Source organism: Thamnophis sirtalis, unplaced genomic scaffold (assembly GCF_051295495.1).
Source record: "Thamnophis sirtalis isolate CommonGarterSnake01/CBP01778 unplaced genomic scaffold, rThaSir2_p1.2 scaffold_7, whole genome shotgun sequence".
Lineage (NCBI taxonomy): Eukaryota > Metazoa > Chordata > Lepidosauria > Squamata > Natricidae > Thamnophis > Thamnophis sirtalis.
In genome coordinates this window covers 87,542,537-87,567,598 of record NW_028261387.1, presented here as the reverse complement: position 1 = coordinate 87,567,598, position 25,062 = coordinate 87,542,537, and the positions used below count along the sequence as shown (strand labels likewise).

General features: G+C 45.5%; 1 protein-coding gene across 3 annotated transcripts in view; it reads right to left on the bottom strand.

Annotated features, from left to right (window-relative positions):
• The window catches only part of SS18L1 (SS18L1 subunit of BAF chromatin remodeling complex), a 39,699-nt gene that overhangs the window by 12,519 nt on the left and 2,118 nt on the right, over window positions 1-25,062 (bottom strand). For 2 of the 3 annotated variants that reach the window (XM_087720546.1, XM_087720547.1), the window contains exons 2-9: window positions 18,372-18,448; window positions 16,104-16,188; window positions 12,905-13,049; window positions 10,669-10,866; window positions 8,726-8,890; window positions 6,415-6,516; window positions 4,152-4,244; window positions 1,296-1,415 (exon numbers count right to left, since the gene is read on the bottom strand). In XM_087720546.1, coding sequence (XP_087576672.1) covers window positions 1,296-1,415; window positions 4,152-4,244; window positions 6,415-6,516; window positions 8,726-8,890; window positions 10,669-10,866; window positions 12,905-13,049; window positions 16,104-16,188; window positions 18,372-18,448 — 985 coding nt within the window. Of the gene's footprint in view, window positions 1-1,295; window positions 1,416-4,151; window positions 4,245-6,414; window positions 6,517-8,725; window positions 8,891-10,668; window positions 10,867-12,904; window positions 13,050-16,103; window positions 16,189-18,371; window positions 18,449-20,999; window positions 21,141-25,062 lie in introns of those variants that run through there. The other variant, XM_087720549.1, reaches the window with a different exon arrangement.

The following is a 25,062-nucleotide window of genomic DNA, read 5'->3' as shown; positions in this document are numbered from 1 at the left end:
AAGACAGTGCCATGTCATGGCCATGACGAGTTGGCCATGACAAGTTACCCATGGTGAGTTGGCCATGACGAGTTGGCCATGGTGAGTTAGCCATGGTGAGTTGGCCATGACAAGTTACCCATGGTGAGTTGGCCATGGCGAGTTGGCCATGGCAAGTTACCCATAGTGAGTTGGCCATGGCGAGTTGCCCATGGTGAGTTAGCCATGGTGAGTTGGCCATGACAAGTTGGCCATGGCAAGTTACCCATAGTGAGTTGGCCATGGCGAGTTGCCCATGGTGAATTACCCATGGTGAGTTGGCCATGACAAGTTGGCCATGGCAAGTTACCCATGGCGAGTTGGCCATGGTGAGTTGGCTGTGACAAGTTGGCTGTGGTGAGTTAGCCATGGTGAGTTGGCCGTGGCCAATTGTCATAGACCCTATGGGAGGTAATCCTCGCATTAAAACCACAATTGAGCCAAACATTTCCATTGCTAAGCAAGACAGACTCATTTTTCAATCTTTTTTGCCATGGTTGTTAAGATAATATCTGCAGTTGTTAATGAGCCATGTAGTTGTTAAATAAATCTGGCTTCTCCACTGACTTTTGCAGGTCACAAATGGTGATCACACGATCCCAAGACAGTGCAATACCATAAATACATGCCAGTTGCCAGGTGCCCGGATTTTGATCATGTGACTATGAGGATGCAACAGACATAAGTGTGAGTTTTCAGGGCCATTATAACTCTGAACGGTCATTCAACGAATGCTTATAAGTTGAGTACTACTGTATTGAATACATCAATGGATACCAATACACCAAACCACCAAGAAACTTTGTGGGGCTGCCCCAAAGAAGAGGGAGTCAAGCTATTCTCCAAAGCCCCTGAGGGTAGAACAAGAAGCAATGGGTGGAAACTCATCAAGGAGAGGAGCAACGTAGAACTAAGGAGAAACTTCCTGACAGAACAATTAATCCATGGAACAGCTTTTGCCTCCATTAGTTGTAGGTGCTCCATCACTAGAGGTTTTTAAGAAGAGGTTGGATAACCATTTGTCTGAAGTGGTGTAGGGTTTCCTGCCTAGGCAAGGGGGTTGGACTAGAAGACCTCCAAGGTCCCCTCAACTCTGTTATTCTGTATTCTAAACCCACATCTAAATCTGGTCAGTCTTCCTCAGCACAATCTGGTGTGAAGAAACAAAGGTTCTCAGGATAGACCCCCGTTAAGAATTTCTCCCAGTCTTCCTGAGAAACTGAAGTCAGAATTGACATTCTCTGGCCAACAAAATGCACATTTAGGGATGTTCTCACCATATCCTTGCTGTTGTCCTGGATAACTTTGTTGATTTGAGTATTGCTGTTGGGAATATGTTTGCTGTTGGGTAGCTCCTTGCTGGTATCCGGCTTGTTGCTGGCTGTATTGGGAATTCCCTAAAGACAACAGAGCAGCGCAATGGATTGGCAGGATTATAATATACACAAGGAAGGTCAGCGTATAAATTACGTTTCTCTACCGCAGTGTTTCTCAACCTTGGCGACTTTAAGTCCTGTGGACTTCAACTCCCAGAATCCCCCCAGCCAGCAGAGCTGGCTGGGGGAATTCTGGGAGTTGAAGTCCACGGGACTTAAAGTCACCAAGGTTGAGAAACACTGCTCTACCGTAACACAGGAACACAGCAGCATCCACACGGAATCAGAGTATAGCACACACGCCAAGTAAAGCCCTTCAAATCTCAGGGGTTGCCACAAAGAAGAGGGAGCCAAGGTTGAGAAACACTGCTCTACCGTAACACAGGAACATAGCAGCATCCACACGGAATCAGAGTATAGCACACACGCCAAGTAAAGCCCTTCAAATCTCAGGGGTTGCCACAAAGAAGAGGGAGCCAAGCTATTCTCCAAAGCACCTGAGGGCAGGACAAGAAGCAATGGGTGGAAACTAATCAAGAGAAGCAACTTAGAACTAAGGAGACATTTCCTGACAGTTAGAACAATTAATCAGTGGAACAACTTGCCTCCAGAAGTTGTGAATGCTCCAACGCTGGAAGTCTTTAAGAAGATGTTGGATAGCCATTTGTCTGAAACGGTATAGGGTTTCCTGCCTAGGCAGGGGGTTGGATTAGAAGACCCCCAAGGTCCCTTCCAAAGCCCTTCATGGTATTGGACCTGGGTACTTGAGAGACCGCCTGCTGCCAATTACCTCCAATAGACCGATCAGATCCCACAGATTAGGCCTCCTCCGAATTCCATCCGCCGGCCAATGCCAACTGGCGACTACCCGGAGGAGAGCCTTCTCTGTGGCTGCTCCAACCCTCTGGAACGAGCTCCCCATGGAGATTCGAACCCTCACCACCCTCCAGGCCTTCCGCAAAGCCCTCAAAACCTGGCTGTTCCGACAGGCCTGGAGCTAAAGAGTTTTTGCCCCTCTTCTCGAATGGTATGGTTGTTGTGTGTTTTTAAATTTTGTATTGTTATGTCTTGTCTTTTTTATCCCCCTGTCTGTACCCCCTTCCCTGATTGAACTGTGAGCCGCCCTGTGTCCCCTTCGGGGAAAAGGGCGGCATATAAATGTAATCAATCAATCAATCATGTTATTCTATTGCATTCTAAAACATCCTAAGCAAACCAAAAGACCCAGCAACCTCAAAATTGAAAACAGTCTTCTACAATATACAATTGTAAAAATTGCAACAACCTTTATGTAGGACAAACGGGCAGAAGACTGGCAGAATGCATCCACGAATCCTGACTGGCAGTTGGAAGGCATGATGAAAATTCTTTAATTTCACAACAATATAAAGAACAGATTTAACCAAAGTTTCAATTGGGAAAATGTGACAATCCTAGACCAGATGAAGTCCCAAAAGGCCAGGGGATTTCTAGAATCCTGTTGGCACTCTGATGAATCAGCCATCAACGGACACATAAGATATTAACAGCATCTCTAGATTAGGCAAAAGAGACAATCAACCAGCCAAAAAGGGAACAAGAAGACCTAAGTATCTCTCCACCAGCAACCAACAACCAGATCAGCATATATTTACAAGGTTAAAATCAGACCAATAATCAAGCAAAATAGCCCAATTAAGAAACTGGCAAACAGCCAACAGCAAATAGCCCAATCAAAGAATCTCTAAGACACGGGTGTCAAACTCAAGGCCCGTGGGATGCTTAAGATCTGGTGCACAGAGTGGGCCTGGAAACAGCAAAGGACCGGCCAGCGGTGTCTCTGTTTTTTCTGGCAGAGGTTTGCAGGAGGCCGTTGCTGTCAAAAATGGGGTGCAGGGGATGGTGGGGCGCACGCAGCCCCCCCGAGCTCAGTTTTCACTGACAAAAGGGCTGCAGGAGGCCATCGTGGCCGAAAACGGGCCGAAAACATCACCAGCAGACGGCTAGCAAAACAAACTAGAAACAAAAGGACAAGACCAATGTTTCCCCTTTTGCATTTGAGCATGCAAGAAGGGACAGGGAAGGAGAAAGGGAAAGAGGAAAAGATGGGAAGATGGAAAGAGAGCAAGGAAGGAAAAATAAGGAAAGAGGGGAAGGAAGAATGAAGGAGAATGAAGAGGGAAGGAAAAAGAAGAAAAAGAAAGAAGGAAGGGAGGGAGGGATTATAATGAGAGTGAGGGAGGGTCTCAGAGAACTCCTGCCTTTGCATTTGGCACCATATGTGCCCCCGACACAAGTGATGTCGAGCTGGCCATGCCAGCTGGCCTATGGTGGGTTCCAGATCCCGGTGCAACCAGTACGGTGCAACGGGGCCCAGCGTCCACCACATGAACATGCATGCAGCCTGTGCGCACACATGCGCAGCACGCGCATGCATACATACCGCCTGCGACGCTCCACGACGCCTCCACGAAGCTCCAGTTGCTTGACGGAGCGTTGTGCAGGCGTCGTACACTCCGTGCACATAATCCCTGAAGAGCTCAAATACCGGTAAGGAGCACAGGTGGGCGGGTGGGCCCTCCGGAGCACCATACCGGAACGGTATGCGGTGCTCCCGGCAGGCACCGGTACACCCGTACCGGGGCGTACCAGTCGTAACCCACCACTTCAGCTGGCCTACCCCTGCAAACTGCAGAAACCATACTTCATTACGGCAATTTAAAGGCATGATTGAATTTGGGAGAATTGATTGGATCTGCAAGATCGCTGATCCCCTACCTCCTTCGTAGTAGTGTTGTGTGGAATCCTCAAATGATCGATCATAGCTCTGCTCAGAATAAGACGACTGCTGATACGCGTAATCGCCATGGCCTATTTTCAGATAACAACAAAAAATTAGACAGTTATGTTAGAAACAGAGTTTAAAGAAAAACATTTCTGCGCTTTATTAAGGGAAGAGGCATACAACATGGGGTAAAAGGGAGAAGGGACCCTTTATGCTACATTTTTATCTTGATTTTTTTTTTTGCATCAAGCTATTTATAGCTTGCCCGAAAGCATTTTAGGCGTTGGGAGTTTGCTGCTAGAGAATCTTAAGAGAATCTTTGAACTCTTTTACAAACTGCCCTTTTTCATAGAAAAAGGAGAAGCGAATACATTTCTCCAGTTCTGCAGGATCAAATTACCGAAGGATCGTTGGGGGGGAAAAAAACACTTTGATCGACGAGGAAAAAGACAGCAGAAGCAGACTTCTGAAAGAAGAAGTGGTTTTAACCGCCTGAATTTTAGAACAGTGAAATTCACATCCAATGAGAAGTATATCTTATGAAATTTTCCAGAAGGAGAGAATACAGTAGTGTTTCTCCTTCTAGGTTTCTGCCCCCTTTTAGTCATCCACACAAGTCACGTCCCACTGCCTCCAGGGCTATTTTCCCCACATTTATTTTCACCAACTCGGAGCTGTGACGCACAGAAAAAGGGTGGGGCTTCAATCACACGTAACTGGCTGCCATGTTGACTTTTTTGCCCCTTTGCCTGAAAGCACCCCTGGCACCAATTTCTGCTTGCATCGTGACAGATCACACCGTATTGCACGGGGTATAACTACTCGTAGGAGGTGCTACTTGAGCCGAGGTGGCGCAGTGGTTAAATGCAGCACTGCAGGCTACTGCTAGATCAGCAGTTCAGCGGTTCAAATCTCACCGGCTCAGGGTTGACTCAGCCTTCCATCCTTCCAAGGTGGGTAAAATGAGGACCCAGATTGTTGGGGGCAATATGCTGACTCTCTGTAAACCGCTTAGAGAGGGCTGAAAGCCCTATGAAGCGGTATATAAGTCTACTGCTATTGCTATTGCTATTGCTATTGCTATTGCTACGGTATTTCCCAGGAAGGTCACACAATTTGCACATCAGGTGTTTATGTCCCTAACCTGATGCCTTCTAGATCTGCTATGACAATTTCAGTGATGTCTGTAGCAAGCTAGAATTTTGTGGAAATCGTTAAATATATGTTGTGATGACTCTGTCCTTCACATGTTTGTATGTAGAAAAGATGTGGAGACACTAGAAAGAGTGCAGAGAAGAGCAACAAAAAAGAGGGAGTCAAGCTATTTTCTCCAAAGCACCTGAGGGCAGGACAAGAAGCCATGAATGGAAACTAACCAAGGACAGAAGCAAACTAGAACTAAGGAGAAATTTCCTGACAGTTAGAACAATTGACCAGTGGAACAGAAGTTGCCTCCAGAAGTTGTGAATTCTCCAACACTGGAAGTTTTTAAGAAGAGATTGGATAACCCATTGTCTGAAGTGGTGTAGGGTTTCCTGTTTAAGCAGAGGGTTGGACTAGAAGACCTCCAAGGTCCCTTCCAACTCTGTTTATTCTATTCTATTCTATTCATTATTTTCAAGTCACAGCCTCTAGTTTATTGTTTTCAATAATCAAGATCACGTGAAGTGTAACTGCATTCAGTTTTGGTTGCCACAATGCAAAAAAGATGTGGAGACTCTAGAAAGAATTGCAGAGAAGAGCAACAAAGATGATTAGGAAATTGGAGACTAAAACATACAAAGAACAGTTGCAGGAACTAGGTACAGTATGTCTAATTTAATGAAAAGAAGAACTAGGGGAGACATGATTGCAGTGTTCCAATATCTCAGGGGCTGCCACAAAGAAGAGGGAATCAAACTATTCTCCAAAGCACCTGAGGGTAAAACAAGAAGCAATGGGTGGAAACTAAACAAGGAGAGAAGCAACTTAGAACTGAGGAGAAATTTCCTGACAGTTAGAACAATTAATCAGTGGAACAGCTTGCCTCCAGAAGTTGTGAGTGCCCCAACAGTGGAAGTCTTTAAGAAGATGTTGGATAGCCATTTGTCTGAAATGGTATAGGGTTTCCTGCCTAGGCAGGGGGTTGGACTAGAAGACCTCCAAGGTCCCTTCCAACTCTGCTATTGCATTGTATTGTTTTATTTCATGTTCTAAGCCTCTTGTAATTCAGTGACATGTGGGCAGATGTCTCTCCCTAATGTTCAGCCTCATTACCGTCAGGATAATATTGCTGGTTCATGGGTTCTGAAGATCCTTGTCCATGACTGTATTGCTCACTGTAGTATTCCTCCTGACCCATGTACTGCTGAGAAGAGCCTGAAAGACACAGAAAAGATTAACAGCCTCTGCAGCATTGAAAAATTCCTAGATTGGGATTAGACTTGAAAAGAGGTTCTTATGACTGTAACAGTCTATTTTTATAGGCAACTGAAGAAATAACAATAAGTCAGATCATGGAACTCGGTGATAAATTTGCAGTAAAGTGTTGTAACCAGGGGTGGGCTGCAGAAGTGGGTTCCTACCAGTTCGTAACTATTCGGTAGAACCGGTTCGTCAAATCTACCGAACCGGTTAGAAGAGGTTCCACCAGCGGACCCAGAAAGAAGGCCACACCTACAGAAGAGGTTCCAAAGAATTTTGAAACCCACCATTGCTACACACACACACACACAGACACACACACACAGACAGACTGACAGAGAGAGAGAGAGAGAGAGAGAGAGAGAAAGGAAGAAAGAAAGAAAGAAAGAAAAAAGAAAGTGAGAGAGAGATTAAAAAAAAGAAAAAAGGGACAGAGAGACAAAAGGAAGGAAAGAGAGAGAGAGAGAGAGAGAGAGAGAGAGAGAGAGAGAGAGAGAGAGAGAGAGAGAGAGAAAACACATGGCCGGTAAGCCACTCCCACCAGGTCACATGGCTGGCAAGCCACTCCCACAAAGGAGGCCACACCCACAGAGTAGGTTCCAAAAAAACTTGAAACCCAACACTGGTGGGCTGCTACGTTATGGCCGGTTCAGGGAACCTCCAAATCCTACCCCTGACTGGCCCAGTGGACTGGAGGGGGTGTGGTTTTGCACGCTGCCTGCATCCCGTGGCCACGCCCACCCTGGCCCCCGAGGTCAAACACATACCTGATGCGGCCCTTGATGAAATCAAGTTTGATGCCCCTGCATTAGAGTGTCTGTTATTTTGAGGGGGTCCTTGGTGCTCTCTGAGCTTGTTTGTTTTCTTGCAGACGTTTCATTACCCTAACGAGGTAACATCATCAGTGCTGGACCGTCTGTTATTTTTATTTCCAACAGCTTTCTTTGGGGTGCCATAAAGTAGGAAACCTTTCAAGTATTGAGAAGTTTGCAGCTGTTGTGGCCGGTTCCACCACAAAACCGCGCTCGACTAAACCGCATCCGACTAAACCGCGTAGCTGATGTCATCAACAGGGCGACAACAGCGCGGAGACAGAAGCACGCTGTAAACCCTAAACCTAAAATTAACCCGTAAACCTAAACCTAACCTCACTAAACCTAATCCTAACCCTAACCCTAATCCTTAACCTAACCCTAAACCTAATCCTAACCCTTAACCTAACCCTAACCCTTAACCTAACCCTAACCCTTAACCTAACCCTAACCCTTAACCTAACCCTAAAGCTAACCCTAAAGCTAACCCTAAAGCTAACCCTTACCTTAAGTTGAATCGGCTTGCTTTCAAAGCACTATTTAAAGCACCCTTCTTTCTCCACGCTGGCTGTTGTCGCCCTGTTGATGACATCAGTGACGCGGTTTAATCGGGCGTGGCTTAGTCAAGCGCAGTTTTGACGGGTCATGGTTGTGGCCCGCTAGCGGTGGGTGCAACTGGCAGCAGAGTTGGACAGTGAGGAGGTCGGGGAGGAACATGGGCCACTCCTGGAGGCTGGGGAAGGGTCGGGCGAGGGCTCTGCAGAGGCAGAGGTGGGGCCGAGGCTGTCTTGCTGTTCTCAGCTACCTTCGGAGTTAGACAGCAGTGAGGCAGAGGAACAGCTGGAGTCTATTCCCAGTATGCACATGCGCAGACCAGAAGAAAAGAACAGCTGAGAAATCAGGGTCGACTTGAGAGTAAAGCCACAGGTGGGCGGTGAATGGCCACTCCCATAGGAAATAGAAGAGGAGCGAAAGGGGAGTGGGATTTTGCAGGAAACAATTCGTTCGTTCATTCATTCGTTTCAGGAGTGTGAAGATCTGTCCGTGAATCTCAGAGACTCTGTGCCCAGTCTTTCCTTGCACAGCACTGCGTTTGGAAAATATTTACATGGCAGCTTTCCAAGTTAGATAAGGTCTGTGGTCATAACTTCACCTTTGAAAGACTGTTTGCCAAAGCCTTTGCTGAATGTGAATGAGAGGAATTCACATTTGTTTAATAAAAGGGGTTTTGTCAGGAACAGGAATCTGCTTCGCACTTTTTGGGGAAGCCTAGGTCAGAACAGCGGGCTTGCTATTTGCACAACAGTCTCTGGGAAACTTTATCAATCTGGAAAGCCCCTTTTTACACTCACCTTGCTGTGAAGCTCGATAAGAGCCCATTGGCCGCTGCCCCATGAGGCTGTTCCCTTGATTACTCTGGCTCATCATGGCGATGGAAGACTGCCCTTGGTAATGCTGGCTTCCCGCTTGCGGAGAGTTGTAATGTGATGTTGCTGCTTGCTGGTGAATCATGGAAACTGCAACGTAAAAAAATGGCAAGCTGGGTTCCCACAACATGCTTAACTTGGCTGCTGAATTAACCCAGTTTCTGAGTTTGCACAAAGTCCTAAACCAGTGTTTCTCAACCTTGGCAACGTTAAGTCCTGTGGACTTCAATTCCCAGAATCCCCCAGCCAGCACAGCTGTGCTGGCTGGGGAATTCTGGGAATTGAAGTCCACAGGACTTAAAGTTGCCAAGGTTGAGAAACACTGTCCCAAACCATTAACACCCTTAATTAACTAAGACTGCTTGGGTTGACCGGATATGCTAAGTTCCAGAGAAAGGAACCAACAGTATTAACATTAACACCTAGATCCCTCTCATACTTACTACTGCTGATGCAGGTACTCAGAATAACAGAGTTGGAAGGGACCTTATCATCTAGTCCAAACCCCCCACCCAAGCAGGAGACCCTACACGAGGGGTGTCAAACTCAAGGCCGCATCCGGCCTGCAGGGTGTTTAAATCTGGCCCACGGGGCCAGCCTGGAAATAGCAAAGGACCACCCTGCGGTACTTCCTGCAGCCAAAATAGGGGGGGGGGCTGCGTGCGCCCTTCCTCATGTCCTATTTTTCGCCTGGATGTCCTCCTGCAGCACCCTGCCAGCCAAAATGGCGGCATGGGGAGGCCGCCTCCCCCCCAGCGCCCTGTTTTGGCTGGCAGGGTGCTGCAGGAGTTGTTCGTCCTATCTCCTCTCCCCCCACCCCCCAGCCTGCAGAGAACTACAATGCTGATCCAGCCCTCAAAGAAATCCAGTTTGACACTCCTGCCCTACACCATTTTTGATAGATGGCAGCCCAGTCTCTTCTTGAAAGCCTCCAGTGATGAAGCTCCCACAACTTCTGAAGGCAACTTCGGTTCCATTGGTTGATGGGTCTCACTGTCAGAAAATTTCTCTTTATTTCCAGGTTGAATCTCTCCTTGGTCAGTTTCCATCCATTAGTCCTTGTCTGGCCTTCGGTGCCTTGGAAAATAGGTTGACCTCCCCTATTTGGAAAATCGATTGACACCCACCCCCCAAATACTTCTATTCTACACTTCTACATTTGCTCCCCCCCCCCAAATGCAAGATTTTTATTTTTCTCACCGCTGCACTGCATCTCATTGGGGGGGGGTTAATTAATGAATTAATGCCATGGACCAGAGGTGGGTTCCTACCAGTTCGCACCTATTCGGTAGAATCGGTTTGTCAAATCTACCGAACCGGTTAGAAGAGGTTCCACCAGTGGACCCGGAAAGCAGGCCACACCTACAGAAGAGGTTCCAAATATTTTTTGAAACCCACCACTGGTCCTTGGATATGATTATTCTACACTATCATGCTCATATTAATAAAACTCAGTGCCTCTGTGAAAGGTAAGGATGACTACTGCGTTTGTGGTGCAATCAGAACATTGCGTGTGTTGAAGTTGTTTTAACGCAAACCAAAGATGCCTTTTAAAAAACAAGTTTACATCATATTCTTATGCAGCCAGTACTGTGTGTGAGGTAATTTAAGGTGGTTCTGACAAGTGTCGTCGGCATCTTCCTATCTGGTCACATGGGCGGCAAGCCACTCCCATCTGGTCAAATGGGTGGCAAGCCACTCCCACAAAGGAGGCCACACCCACAGAGTAGGTTCGAACAATTTTTGAAACCCACCACTGCCATGGACTGATTGTAATTATTGAAAGCCAAAGTGGGCACTTGAAGACCACTTGAAGAGGCTGCATTGGTCCAAGCAGGGCAAAGGACCAAGATTAAGTCCACCCCTACCTGGGTTGGACTGCATACTGAGATTCGCTCGCGAGACGTAGTTGCCGATCGATCCCTGGCCTTGCATGGCAACGCTCTGAGATGCAGGCACCGTGTGGCTATAAGTGGGCCCAGTTCCATGGCTACTGAGAGTCATGCTCAGGGAAGTGGTGGGCATGGTACTCTGGCCCGACTGCTGCATAGACACGTGGTTGGGACCTAGGGAGAATGCAAACAGAAAGGCAGGAGAGAGACATTCCGGTCAGCAAAACATACTTTTTGATCAATCACAGTGTCTGCAAAAACAGGGCACCCCCCCCCCCCAAATAAAACAGAAACAAAAATCTCGTATTGCTTTCTCTGGGTCTGCTCCAATTCCTTGCAACATAATCCTTTTTGAGTTGCGGGGCCTGACCTCTTGACTCCCTTTTTAAGTCTTCAAAGGCGCTTCCCTTAGATAGGTTTTTAATTACCGCTCATCTAAATTCACTCTTAATGTTTTAGTTGCATGATTTCCATCTTTTTTACGGTAAATGACAAGTCACTAGAGTAGACGTACATGCAAAATGCACGCTGTCTTCTTCTTCGTTTTATTGCTTTTTAGCTTTGGGATGTTAAGATGCCCAGAATTATTTGGGAATTCAGACAGACAGACAGACAGACAGACAGACAGACAGACAATAGATATAATAGACAGACAGACAGAGATAGATGATAGAGACAGACAAACAGACATGTATACAGATAGATATAATAAATATAGATGAGAGAGAGGGACAGATATAGACATAATAATAGATGAGAGAGATATCGTGAGACAGACAGACATGATAAAGTTAGATTTTATACACACACACACACACACACACACACACACACATATATACATCTCCAATTCTACGCGGGAAAAACCACGAACAACTAGAGACCTACATATATATATCGCTGATAACGGATAAGAGCCTATGGCCTAATGGCTAAGATCTCTGCCTAGTGTGCCTAGTATGCCATATAGCCCAGGTTCAAATCCCAGTAAGGGTATGGCTAGCTGATGAGAGCTAAATAGCTTGAAATAGATCTATACTAGTCTCCCTTTATTTATTTATCAGCACAAATAAAACACACACACACACACACACACACACACACACACACACATATATGTTGTATTTGTGCTGATAAATAAATAAAGAGGGACTAGTATAGATCTATTTCAAGCTATTTAGCTCTCATCAGCTAGCCTGGGAATCGAACCTATACACACACACACACACACACACACACACACACACACACACACACACATATATATATATATATATATATATATATATATATATATATATAGGTTTAGGTATTATTCAACTTATATGTCGCCCTATTCCCGAGGGACTCAGGGCGGCTAACAAAACCGAAGGGAAGGGGAACAATACAAAAGGAAAGGAAACAAAAACAAACAACAATACAAAACCAATTTAAAAGGTCTCAACAAGCACACCAGTTCGAGTGGGGATGGAACTCAGCAGCCCCAGGCCTGCTGGAACAGCCAGGTCTTAACGACTTTACGGAAAGCCTGAAGGGTAGTGAGGGTCCGAATCTCCACGGGGAGATCGTTCCAGAGAGCCGGAGCAGCCACAGAGAAGGCCCTCCTCCGGGTAATTGACAGCCGGCATTGGCCGGCAGATGGAATTCGGAATATACATACATACATACATACATATATATTAGAGATAGATGAGAGACAGATACATACATACAGGGAGGGAGGGGGAGAGAGAGAGAGAGAGAGAGAGAGGGAGGGAGGGAGGGAGAGAGACTGTGATAGGCAGGCAGGCAGATACAGAAACAACAAAACAGCAACAATAACATTTTACAACTGTGATCCCTGAAAGGTTATGCAGTATTTGGAATATCCTTGCAATGCAAATGAAAGGAGAAACAGCTCAACGCTGATTTGAGACTGGATCAACATTTTCACACTTAACTTCCCCCCATCCTGGGCATCCTGCAACTGTGGGGAAAGTGGTGGTTGCAGAGTCCTAGCCGCTGCTATATAAACTGAAAACCCGCAAATGTTTTTCCCCCATGGTTTTAGAAATGCGTTAGACCAGTGTTACTCAACCGTGGCCGCTTTAACATACCCGGACTTCAATTCCCAGAATACGCCAGCCAGCTCTAAATATTCAACCTTGATTAGTTGTAAAACCCCGGTACAAGCATTTGTGATGCAGTTGCCAGGCAACCGTGGACCACTTACCATTGCTAATCTGACTCTGCATGAGAGACGATGTTGGAAGCCCCGTGCTGATTGCATCACTGAGGTTGCTCTGTGAATGGAGAGACTGATTGGAGGCACTCTGGCTCATTCCAGCTGGGCCAAGATTCATGTTTTGTGTTGGTGGCTGTGAGATTGGAACAAAAAGACATTTCTTAAAGCAGCTGGGTTTTCCCTCTCTCTCTTTCTCTCTCTCTCTCTCCCTCCCGAATTTATCTCTCTCTCTCTCTCTCCCCCTCTATCTACCTACCCACACACTCTCCCCCTACCTATTGTATTTCTCTCTCTCTCTCTCCCTCCCTCTACCTACCTACCCACTCTCCCTCCCTCCCTCCTGAATTTATCTCTCTCTTTCTCTCTCTCTCTATTCCTCTACCTACCTACCCACACACTCTCTCTCTCCCTACCTATTGTATTTCTCTCTCTCTCTCTCTCCCTTTACCTACCCACTCTCCCTCCCTCTCTACTGAATTTATCTCTCTCTTTCTCTCTCTCTCTATCCCTCTACCTACCCACACACTCTCTCTCCCCCTACCTATTGTATTTCTCTCTCTCTCTCCCTTTACCTACTCACTCTCCCTCCCTCTCTACTGAATTTATCTCTCTTTCTCTCTCTCTCTATCCCTCTACCTACCTACCCACACTCTCTCTCTCCCCCTACCTATTGTATTTCTCTCTCTCTCTCTCTCCCTTTACCTACCCACTCTCCCTCCCTCTCTACTGAATTTATCTCTCTCTTTCTCTTTCTCTCTATCCCTCTACCTACCTACTTACCCACCTACCCACTCTCCCTCCCTCCTGAATTTATTATTTAGAAAGGGTTGTTGAGCACTGTGAAGCAGTATATAAGTTTAAGTGCTATTGCCATCATCATCATCATCATCATCATCATCATCATCATCATCATCATCATCATCATCATCTATTTTTTAGGTTGGGGTTGAAAGAAAGAAACAAAGTGTGATCACATCTAGATTTAATGCTTTACGGAAGGCCAATAAGAGATGCTGTTTCAGGGGCAACAACAGAGGAGACATAACTCCTAGGTGCCACTAGATGGCACTGTCTAATAGATGGAAACCAGAAGACATCGATTTTGACAGGTCTGGTACAGCAAGTAGGGATGGAGACAGATGGCCCTGCATATAACCTGGTTCCAGGCTATGCAGGTGATCACCAGCACCTTGAATTGCTATTTCCTAGTAATTAGGGTGCCTCACAGAGGTGTTACACGGTCATGTTGTGAGGTGTGTGTGTTCTTGGAGCTCCCTGTGCTTGGTTGTTTTCTTGCAAATATTTCACTATCTAACAAGGTAACGTCATTAGTGTGGGCACTGATGATGTTAACTACCGTATTTTTTGGAGTATAAGATGCACCGGAGTATAAGACGCACCAAGATTTTGAAGAGATAAATTGGGGGGGAAAAAGTTTTTGCACTCTTCATACCTCCCAAACCCTCTGCATGCCTCATTTTTTGTGAAAAACGGGGGCATACAAAGAGTTTGAGAGGCCTGCAAAGTGCTCCTGGGGAGGGGGGAGGGGGCAAAAATGAGCAAAAAATTGCCTGTTTTTTGCAAAAATGGGCCTGTTTTTTGCCCAAAGAAAGGCATACATAGTCTTTAGGAGGCTTGTAGAGTGCTCTTGGGGTCTGGGGGGAGGGGCAAAAACGAGCAAAAAACGCCCCATTTTTAGCTAGTTTTTGCCCTCCCCAGTCCCCAGGAGCACTTTACAGGCCTCCTACATCCATTTTTCCTGGGAGAGCACACATTCCGACTTTCACCAGAATTGGTGTGTTTCAGAAAATCTTTGGCCTGATTATCAGTTTACCTGAGAAAATATTTTCTAATATAAATACCATAACGAGTCATTTGGAAGCCATGCCACTCAAACATGCAAAATTTGGAACAGCTGTGAGAAATTTGTTATCAAAGAAAACTCAACAAAGCCTCCATGAGGAAAGAGACAATCTTTCAGCCTATGTGCCTCAGCTGACCTCAGGAAGGTATGAAAAGCCTTTGAGGGGGAGGAATGAACCAGTAAAGACTTAGAAAAGCAGCTACAATAGTTCAGAGATTGTTTCTTGACCTCGTCTATCTCAAGGAGCTGACAAGTTCCCTTGACAAATATTAAACTTTATATCTAGTATTGTTTTCTGGCTATTTAACACTGAGAACAGCATGAAGCAGTTGTGAAGGAAATAGAAGCAGGGCAAAGCCAAAGGTCCTGCTAAGGACACATGAAGCTTCCATTTTGGAAGAAAAATAAAGCATGAAGATACATGAGTTCCTGTAGTTCTTCAACTGCAGAATTCAGTTAACTGAATATATAACTCTTTCCTTTTGATCTATGATTAGGTTCGTCTCCTCTTTCCCATCAAATATTCCATTACTGCACGTCCATTTTTCTGAAGGGGGGGGGGTTTCGGTAGGCCACAAATGCCGTATTCAGTGTATAAGATGCACCCAGATTTTCACCCTCTTTTTTTTGGGGGGGGAAGGTGTGTCTTATACTCTGAAAAACACAGTAGTTTAAGTAATAAAACATCTGCAAGAAAACCACCAAGCTCAGAAGGACCCCTCATTTCAACCCAGAGCTACAAATATTCTTTTTTATCAGATCGATTGTGTCTTCTCAGTCGCGCCAATGCACAGGTATAAATCACAGCCCACATCTCTTAGTCCACAATATGAAAAATTAATTTCACTGCAACCCACACGCCGGGTGTGTTTCTGGTTGTTCCCCCACCTCCCATAAAGCACAACCAAAGCAGTGGTGAAATCTATTGTTTTTGCCCACCGGTTCTGTGGGTGTGGCTTGGTGTGTGTGTGTGTGTGTGTGTGTGTGTGTATGATGTGATTGGGTAGGCATGGCCAACTTTTTTTTCACGTTTTAAAGCATTTGTTTCCTGCCGGAAATACTAGGCAGGAAAAAAATGCTTTAAAAAATGGGGGGGAAAGCTTCTAAGGATCCCGCGGCTCATAGCTGAGCCACGTGATCCTCGGAAGCTTTTTTTTTACCACCGGTTCACAGAACCAGGGACAATCATCCCTACTGGTTCAGCTGAACTGAGCCGAACCAGGAAGATTTCACCCCTGAACCAAAGGATTCTGCTCAAACTGAGACTTCCTTTGACTTGGCTCATTCAGCAATAAATGGTTTGATTTGAATGAAGATACTTACAGCAGGCAGCAAGGACTGCATATTCTGATTGGAGTCTGCTATGGTGGCCAAGTAAACCAGATTTCTGTGTAAGATTTGTTGGTATCTATAGACATAAGAAAACAGCACATATCTGAGAAAAAGAAACTATATTGGAAACATTTTACACACCACTTTATAAGGCCTTGGTAAGGCCACACTTGGAATATTGCACCTAGTTTTGGTCACCACGATGTAAAAAAGATGTTGAGACACAAGAAAAAGAGTGCAGGGAAGAGCAATAAAGATGATTAGGGGACTGGAGGCCAAAACATATGAAGAACAGTTGCAGGAACTGGGTATGTCTAGTTTAATGAAAAGGACTAGGAGAGATATGATAGCAGTGTTCCAATATCACTGGGGCTGCCACAAAGAAGAGGGAGTCAAGCTATTCTCCAATGCACCTGAGGGCAGAAGCAATGGGTGGAAACTAATCAAAGAGAGAAGCAACCTAGAACTAAGGAGAAATGTCCTGACAATTACAATTAATCAGTGGAACAGCTTGCCTCCAGAAGTTGTGAAACCTCCAACACTGGAAGTTGGAAGAAATCATTAGGGCAGAGAACCGGTTGTTAAAATTATTTAAATCCCACCACAGCCCCCATCTCTCTCAAAATCCACTGTGTTTTGGAAAAGTACCTCTGCACTGGGTGTATTGATGCTACAACCAGTTCACCAAACTGTTCAGAAAGTTAACAACCGGTTCTCCTAAAGTGGTGCAAACTGGCTGAATCTCACACTGGGTGGGGGGCTTAAAATGGATGCTAAATATTCCTGGAATAATCCAGTGCCCTGGAATGAAATCACCTGAAATGAGAGGGGGGGGGGTGCAAGAGGGAAGGGAAAAGCACCAGAAATTTCTGCAGTTTGAGAGAGGTGGGCTGGTTAGATGCAGCCTGCCAGAATGGGATGAAACAATTTCAGTGTGCATTTCATTGCACTGGGCTTCGTTGTCTGCTGAACCCAAGTGGAAGTTACACAAACATTGCTCCTTACTACCACTGATCATGTTACCTAGTTTGGGTAAGGAATCTTCTGCAAGAAAACGAACACACTCAGAGAGCACCAAGGACCTCACAACCTCTTACACGAAGCTAAACTGGGTTCGACTGACAGTGGTGGGATTCCAAATATCTTCCTACTGGTTCTATGAGAGTGTGCTTTGCGCACGAATCAGCTGAGCTAAAAAACAAGGCAATATAGGACAGGGAACGACAAGGGCAGAAGGGCGGGCCCAACCAGAGGTGGTATTTGCCAGTTTTCTAACCTACTCAAAATTTTTGCTACTGGTTTGCTTGAACCGGTCCGAACTGGCTGAATATCACCTCTGGTTCGGCAATTTGGGGTTCAGCTTCGGTTGAGAGACCAGCCGTTGTTATTTAATCTGTTGGGTGACCAAAAACTGTATGATAAAGGTAGAATTTCATTCATAGGTGTAGCACCAATGTAAAACAAATGTCAGACTAAATAAAATAAATAAGGCATGGTTGAAAACAGTCGCCTCTAGAGACGAATGCTTCAATTTAATTTCTCTAATGTAATTTAATTTCTTTAATTTCTCCAGATGTGACCAATTTAAGACTTGTGGACTTCAACTCCCAGAATTCCTCAGCCAGCAGGCTAGCTCAGGAATTTCCCAGAATTCCCACAGCTGTCTTAGGAATTCTGGGAGTTAAAGTCCAATTTGTTAAGTTTGGAGACTTCTTCATTAGAGGCAGGGGGGTCTATGGAGGAGAGTAAAAGAAATCAAGATAACTGCCATACCGTGTTCCCCGAAAATAAGACAAGGTCTTATTTTGTTTTGATCCCCGAAATAAGTGCTTCGCCCTCTTTTCGGGGTGGTCTTATTATTTTTGAGGCGTAGGAGGCAGCGAGCGTGGTCACCTCATGGCTGCTGCTGTGTTAAAGTATTTTCGGGGAGGGCTTATTTTCAGAGGAGGGCTTATTTTAGCACATGCGCTCAAAAGCCTAATTGGGCTTATTATCCGGGTTGGTCTTATTTTCAGGGAAACAGCGTAGTATATGCAAGAAACAGGGCATGGGAACCGTGATTGCAGCAATCTTACCTTTTTTGACCTCTTGACTCCCACTATAAAGAACAATGTTAAGATCCTGACTAAAGAAAAAGGAATTGTTGATGTTTTCCACATTGGCAATAACAAAATTATTATTTTCATCCGCTGACAGTTGGCCAGGAAATGACAAACTCATTGCATTATTTTAGCATCAACCTTATAAATCCATACTCACTGAGTACATTCTGCTGTTTTGCCCTTGCTCTGATAGTCCATGATGCACTGTATCAGATGGTGATTTTCATCCAACATCTGGATTTAAAAGCAACAAAAGAGATCCAGCCCATTACTGATTGAAACATAGCTAGGAAACCTCACTTGATCCTGCTAAAACTTTTGATACTCCTTCCACCATATTTAGGCATTAAGTACTATGACATCTAAACAAGCAATTAGCAAAAGCAGGGGAATAATATTTGAATTCACAGGAATGAAATGTTTCAACCATCATCTAAATTCATTTTAATTTTTAAATTTAGCTTGCCTGTATTTTTTTGTCAGCTGGAGGCCATTTACATGGCAAACATCCCCACCGGTTTTCACCAGCACAACAACCCGGCGAGATGGAGGAGGAATTGGAAAAAGACTTGGGCGAAAAAGTTGGAAATTTGATGTTATATAGCAGTGATGGCTAATCTTTCTGTCATTGTGTGCGATAGCACATGCCGCACCCATAATGCAATGTGTGCACGACACCCATGTGCCCCTCACCCCTGCAAATGAGCGTGTAACCTCCACAAATGCACCCGTGAACAGCTCCTCGCTCCCCCCCCGCGCATGTGCCCCGCCCCCTCGCCCATTTTTGGCTTCCAGGTTGGTGCAGGAGGCTTTCCAGGGCCAAATTGGGGCACGGGGGGGGGCTTGTGTGGGCCCCCACGCCCCATTTTGGCTTTCGGGTTGGTGCAGGAGGCTTTCCAGGCCCAAAACGCATCGTGGAGGGGCTCTGCATGCCACCTGTGGCACGTGTGCCATAGATTCGCCATCACAGTTATATAGGCTGACAATAGCAAGAACACTCTGTGCACACAAAATGGAAGGACACTTGAACCCCCACAATGGACAAATGGCTGCAACAGTTGATGAAGTTACCGTAGCAGAAATAGTTAAATTGTTTGCTTTGATAAAAGAAAAGAAAAAGACAGTTACTTTTGTTTCTACTTGGAAACCACTTCTGGACTTGGTGCTTGAGGTGGAGGGAAAAAAACCTTTGATTTTGGGTTTTACTGATTAGATTGGTTTGTTGTTATAGAAATGGCTAGTTTATACTATTATGGAAAAGTAAAAAGTTGAGTTGAGAGCCTGTGCTTGTCCGAAGATGTCTCCGTGGTCAGGTGGCCGGCATGACTAAATGCCAAAGGTGCCCGAAACACAGTTACCTTCCCACCAAAGGTGGTCCCTATTTTTCTACTTGGCTTTTTTAGGTGCTTTCGAACTGCTAGGTTGGCAGAAGCTGGGACAAGTAACGGGAGCTCACTCCTTTACAGGTTCCACCACAAAACCGTGGTAGAATAAAGCGCGCTCAACGAAAGCGTGTACGTGACGTCATCACAGTGCGACGAAAACATCGTGCTGTGAGCGGTAAATTTAAAATTAAAGCGAAAACCTTACCCTAACGCCCCCAAACCTAACCCTAAACCTAACCCTAACCCTAACCCTTAACCTAACCCTAAACCTAACCCTAACCCTTAACCTAACGCTAAACCTAACGCTAACCCTTAACCTAACCCTAAACCTAACCCTAACGCTTAACGTAACCCTAAACCTAACCCTAACCCTTAACTTAACCCTAACCCTAAACCTAACCCTTACCTTTATGTGAATCGGCTTGCTTTAATTTAATTTTAATTTAATTTATTTTTAATTTTTTTCGTCATGCTGCTGATGACGTCACGTACATGCTTTAATCGGGCGAGCTTTAGTCTACCGCGGTTTTGACGGGTCACGCCCTTACATGGCGCACTAGGGATTGGAACCGCTGAACTGCCGACCTTTCCGATCGACAAGCTCAGCGTCTTAACCACTGAGCCATCAAGTCCCCTTCCATTATCCTAGCCCAGCTTTATAAATGGCTGTATTCACAGGACACACTGAATAACAAGCTAAAGGATTACATTTCAGCATTTTAGGTTAGCACGTTAAGCTCCAGCTGTGGTGGGGAGGTCAAGGAGAGCAAGAAAAAAATGTGTGAGTTCCATGAATCACAGCTGAGTTAATCAAACAGACTAGAGTGTGTGTGCAAACATGGCTTTTTATGTATAAACCCAAACAAGGCATGGTAGTAAGTGGGCAATTTGCCACTTTGATGTCATCCTTAAGAACTACGCTTCCTCTTCTTTAGCAGTCAACGTAGTTGTCCCAAAGATGCTTTCCCCTCCCCCCTTGAAGATGTTTTGCTTCTCATTCAAGAAGCTTCTTCAGTTCGGTCAAAACTGTCAGAACTGAAGAAGCTTCTTGGGTGAGAAGCGAAAAACGTTTTGAAAGAAAAACAAAGTCCAATTGCCTTTTGAAAAAAGCACCTTTGATTTTTTTTGAGCAAACTGTGGCCTGGTTGATGGAAAATCTCCATAGATGTCCATTTGTTACAGGATCCAATCTGGGTCAATGACCAGGACTAGAAGCTTAGTCTTCTGAGCTTTCGGAATCGGGAGCTTCCCAAAGCATACACTCTGCTAGAGAGACGTTTCCTGAGGATGGGCTCCAGCAGGAATCCCAAAGCTCAGAAGACTAAACCAGAGGTGTTATTCTGCCAGTTCGCCCCCGTTTGGGTGAACTGGTAGTGGTGATGGTAGGAGGCTCTGCTCACCTGCCGAGACATCATCACGGACGCTCTGCGCATGCGCTCCTGGTTCCGAACCGGTAGCGAAGGTAAGAGGATTTTATGCCTGGACTAAACCTGTTCTGACCGAGGCTTCCCAAGAGCATGAAGCAAACTCCTTGTTCTGACAAAAAAACCTTTTATTAATTTATTGTGAATTCTGCTCATTCACACCCAGCAAAGTCTTTTGAGGGAGGATTTACGGTCACAGACCTTCTCTGGCTTGGAGAGCTGCCAGGCTGCAAAACTTGGAAAGGATCTTGGAGAGTCACAAACCAATTAAGTGAACTAATTGTCTCCTGCAAACTCCACTCCCCTTTCGCTCCTCTTTTATTTCCTCTGGGAGGGGCCATTTATCGTCCGCCTGTGGCCTTACTTCTAAGTCGACCCCTGTTCTTTAGCTGATCCCTTCATCTGGCAACTCTGTGCATGCACACACTGGGAACAGGCTCCAGGTGTTCATCTGCCTCACTGATGTCTGACTCCGAAGGCAGCTGATAACTGGCATATGGCTCTGGCCCCCTCTCTGCCTCTGACACAGAGCCCTCATCAGAGCCTTCCCCAGACTGCAGGACTGGCCCATGTTCCTCCCCAACCTCCTCACTGGCTGACTCTCCTGCCAGCTCCACTGGTTGCTGGCGGGCCACAACAAAACCTCTGGTCCCAGTGACCGACCCAAATTGGATCCTCCATCATTATCCTGGCAAACGCATATTTGCCTTCATTTGGGAATTATTTCAGAAAATAAATAAATAAAAGCATTCCCTTGATGATTTCAATGAGATTGCCATAACTTATCCTCCGTGACCTTTCAATGTTACTGAAAAAGTGACTTATGACCAGTTTTCACACTTACGACCGTTACAACATCTCCATGGTCATGTGATCAAAATTCAAGCGCTTGGCCACTGGGATACATTTATGACAGATACACCATCCCAGGGCCATGCGATTACCACTTGTCACCTTCCCAACCAGCTTTCAACAAGCAAAATCAATGGAGGAAGACGGATTCGCTTAACAACCGCATGATTCACTTAACAACTGCTGTGATAAAAGGTTGGAAAACGGGAAACTATGCACTTAACAACTGCCCTGTTTGACAATGGAAAGTTTGGGCTTCCCTGCAGCCATAAATTGAGCCTCTTGACACAGGTGAAGAAGGAGAGGGAAAAAGTCGGCTTGAAATTCAACATTAAGAAAACTAAGATCATGGCATCCAGCCCTCTCAACTCTTGGCAAATAGATGGGGAAGAAATTGAGGTAGTGACAGATTTTATTTTCCTGGGCTCCAAGATCACCGCAGATGGGGACTGCAGCCAAGAAATCAAAAGACGCTTCCTCCTGGAGAGGAAAGCGATGGCAAATCTAGACAGCAGACTAAAAAGCAGAGACATCACCCTGCCAACAAAAGTGTGTATAGTCAAGGCTGTGGTTTTCCCACTTGCAATGGATGGCTGTGAAAGTTGGACCACAAGGAAGGCTGAGCGCCAAAGAATGGAGTCCTTTGAACTCTGGTGCTGGAGAAGACTCCTGCATTGAGTCCCTTGGACTGCAAGGCGATCAAACAGGTCAGTCCTGGAGGAGATCAACCCTGACCGCTCTTTAGAAGCCCAGATCCTGAAGATGAAACTCAAGGACTTTGGCCACCTAATGAGAAGGAAAGACTCACTGGAGAAGAGCCTCAAGCTGGGAACAATTGAGGGCAAAAGAAGACAGAGAATGAGGTGGCTGGATGGAGTCACTGAAGCAGTTGGTGTGAGCTTAAATGGATGGTAGAGGACAGGAAGGCCTGGAGGAACATTGTCCATGGGGTCGCGATGAGTCAGACACGACTTCACAAGTAACAACAACAACAACAGGTCACTAGAACAAAGATATGCATACAGCTTTTGACTTACAGCTATTCATTTAGTGACTGTTCAAAGTGACAATGGCATTGAAAAAAATGACTTATGGCCATTTCTCACACTTACGACCATTACAGCATCCCTATGTAATCAAAATTCGGAGGCTTAGGGACTGGTTCATATTTATGACGGTACAGTGGGTCATGGGATCACTTTTTGAGACCTTCTGACAAGCAGAGTCAATGGGGAAGTCAGATTCACTTAACAATCGTGTTACTAACTTAACAACTGCCATGATTCACTTAATGACTGTGACAAGAAAGATTGTAACATGGGTCAAAACTCAGTTAACAACTGTCTCACTTAGCAAGTGGTCGTAAGTCAAGGACTACCTTTAAATAAGAATGCTACTGAGGTGTAACATTTGGGGTAATGAATTAGGACACTCCTAATCCAACCAGAGACACAGAGTGTTCTGACCTAGGCTTCTCCAAAAAGCACGAGGCAGAGTCCTGGTCCCAACAAAACCACTTTTATTAAACGAATGTGAATTCCTCTCCTTCACCTTCAGCAAGGCCCGGCAAACAGTCTTTCAAAGGAATGTTTATGACTGCAGACCTTATCTATCTTGGAAAGCTGCCATGTAAATAGTTTCCAAATGAGGTGCTGTGCAAGGAAAGACTGGGCACAGAGTCTCTGAGATTCACGGACAGATCTTCACACTCCTGAAACAAATCTAATGACCGAACAAACGAATTGTTTCCTGCAAAAGCCCACTCCCCTTTCGTTCCTCTTTTATTTCTTACGGGAGGGACCAAACACCTGTGACTTTACCCTGATTTCTGAGTTGTTCTTTTCTTCTGGCATCTCTGCGCATGCGCACACTGGGAACAGGCTCCAGCTGTTCCTCTGCCTCACTGCTGTCTAGCTCCGTAGGCACCTGTTCACTGCCAGATGGCTTCGGCCTCCTCTCTGCTTCCAACGCAGAGCCCTTGTCCGAGCCTTCCCCAGCTTCCAGGACTGGGCCATGCTCTTCCCCAACCTCCTCACTGTCCGACGACTTCATCCTGAACAAGACTGATTCCAGCCAATAATAGTAAGAATGATGTCTCGGATGATTTTTTTTCTTTTAAATACTGTCAGCTGCCACCTCACGCGTGCTAGAGCTTCATTAATCATTACCATGTGTTGACAGTCTTCCATGGACTCGGGGGATGGTGGATGGGAGGGAGAAATGCTTTAGGAGGGAAAGCGAAAGTTTTAACTGCATCTTCCTGAGACACTGCTTCAAGGTCACCCCGCTGGGAGATAAAAGCAGCTGCATACACTTGAAATGAACTTCTTAAAGACATCTTGCTTCAACCTGATTGGACAGGGGGGGAGGTGTCAGCGCGGGGGGGGTAATTAAGGGAGGAAAAAGTTGAACTTAGGGATTTCAGTGCGTGATTCTCAGTTCTGGCTATGCATTACTGCAATACACTTGACTTCTAATAAATAAAACTGTACCTTTCTCAAGAAATGGAGCCAAGGATCATTTCTGTTTAGGAGTACAAACTGCGGTATGTCTGACAAGTATATGAGACTCTAGAAAGAGTGCAGAGAAGAGCAACCATGGGGACTGGAGGCTAAAACATATGATGAACGGTTGCAGGAACTGGGCATGGCTAGTCTAGTGAAGAGAAGGACCAGGGGAGACAGGATAGGAGTATTCCAATATTTGAGGGGCTGCCATAGAGAGGAGGGAGTCAAGCTGTTTTCCAAGGCACCAGGACAGACAAGGAACAGTGGATGGAAACTGATCAAGGAGAGATTCAACCTGCTAATAAGGAAATTTTCTGACAGTGAGAACAATCAACCAATGGAACGGAAGTTCCATTCAGAAGTTCCAGTCATTACTGGAAGCTTTCAAGAAGAGACTAGACTGCTATCTTTCAGAAATGGTAGGGTCTCCTGCTTGGGCGGGTGTTTGACTAGATGAATTACAAGGTCTCTTCCAACTCTGTTAATCTGTTAAAACATTTTGCAACAGAGGAAAATGGACTGGTCCCCCACTGCCTCAGCTGTTCAGCAGTGAACATCCACTTCCTAGATGCTCCATTTGTGGTCCATCAGTGAAAAACTTTCAAGAAAAGGTTGGACAGGCATTTATCCACCATGGCACAAGGTTTGGACTAGAAGACTTTCAAGGTCCCTTCCAACCT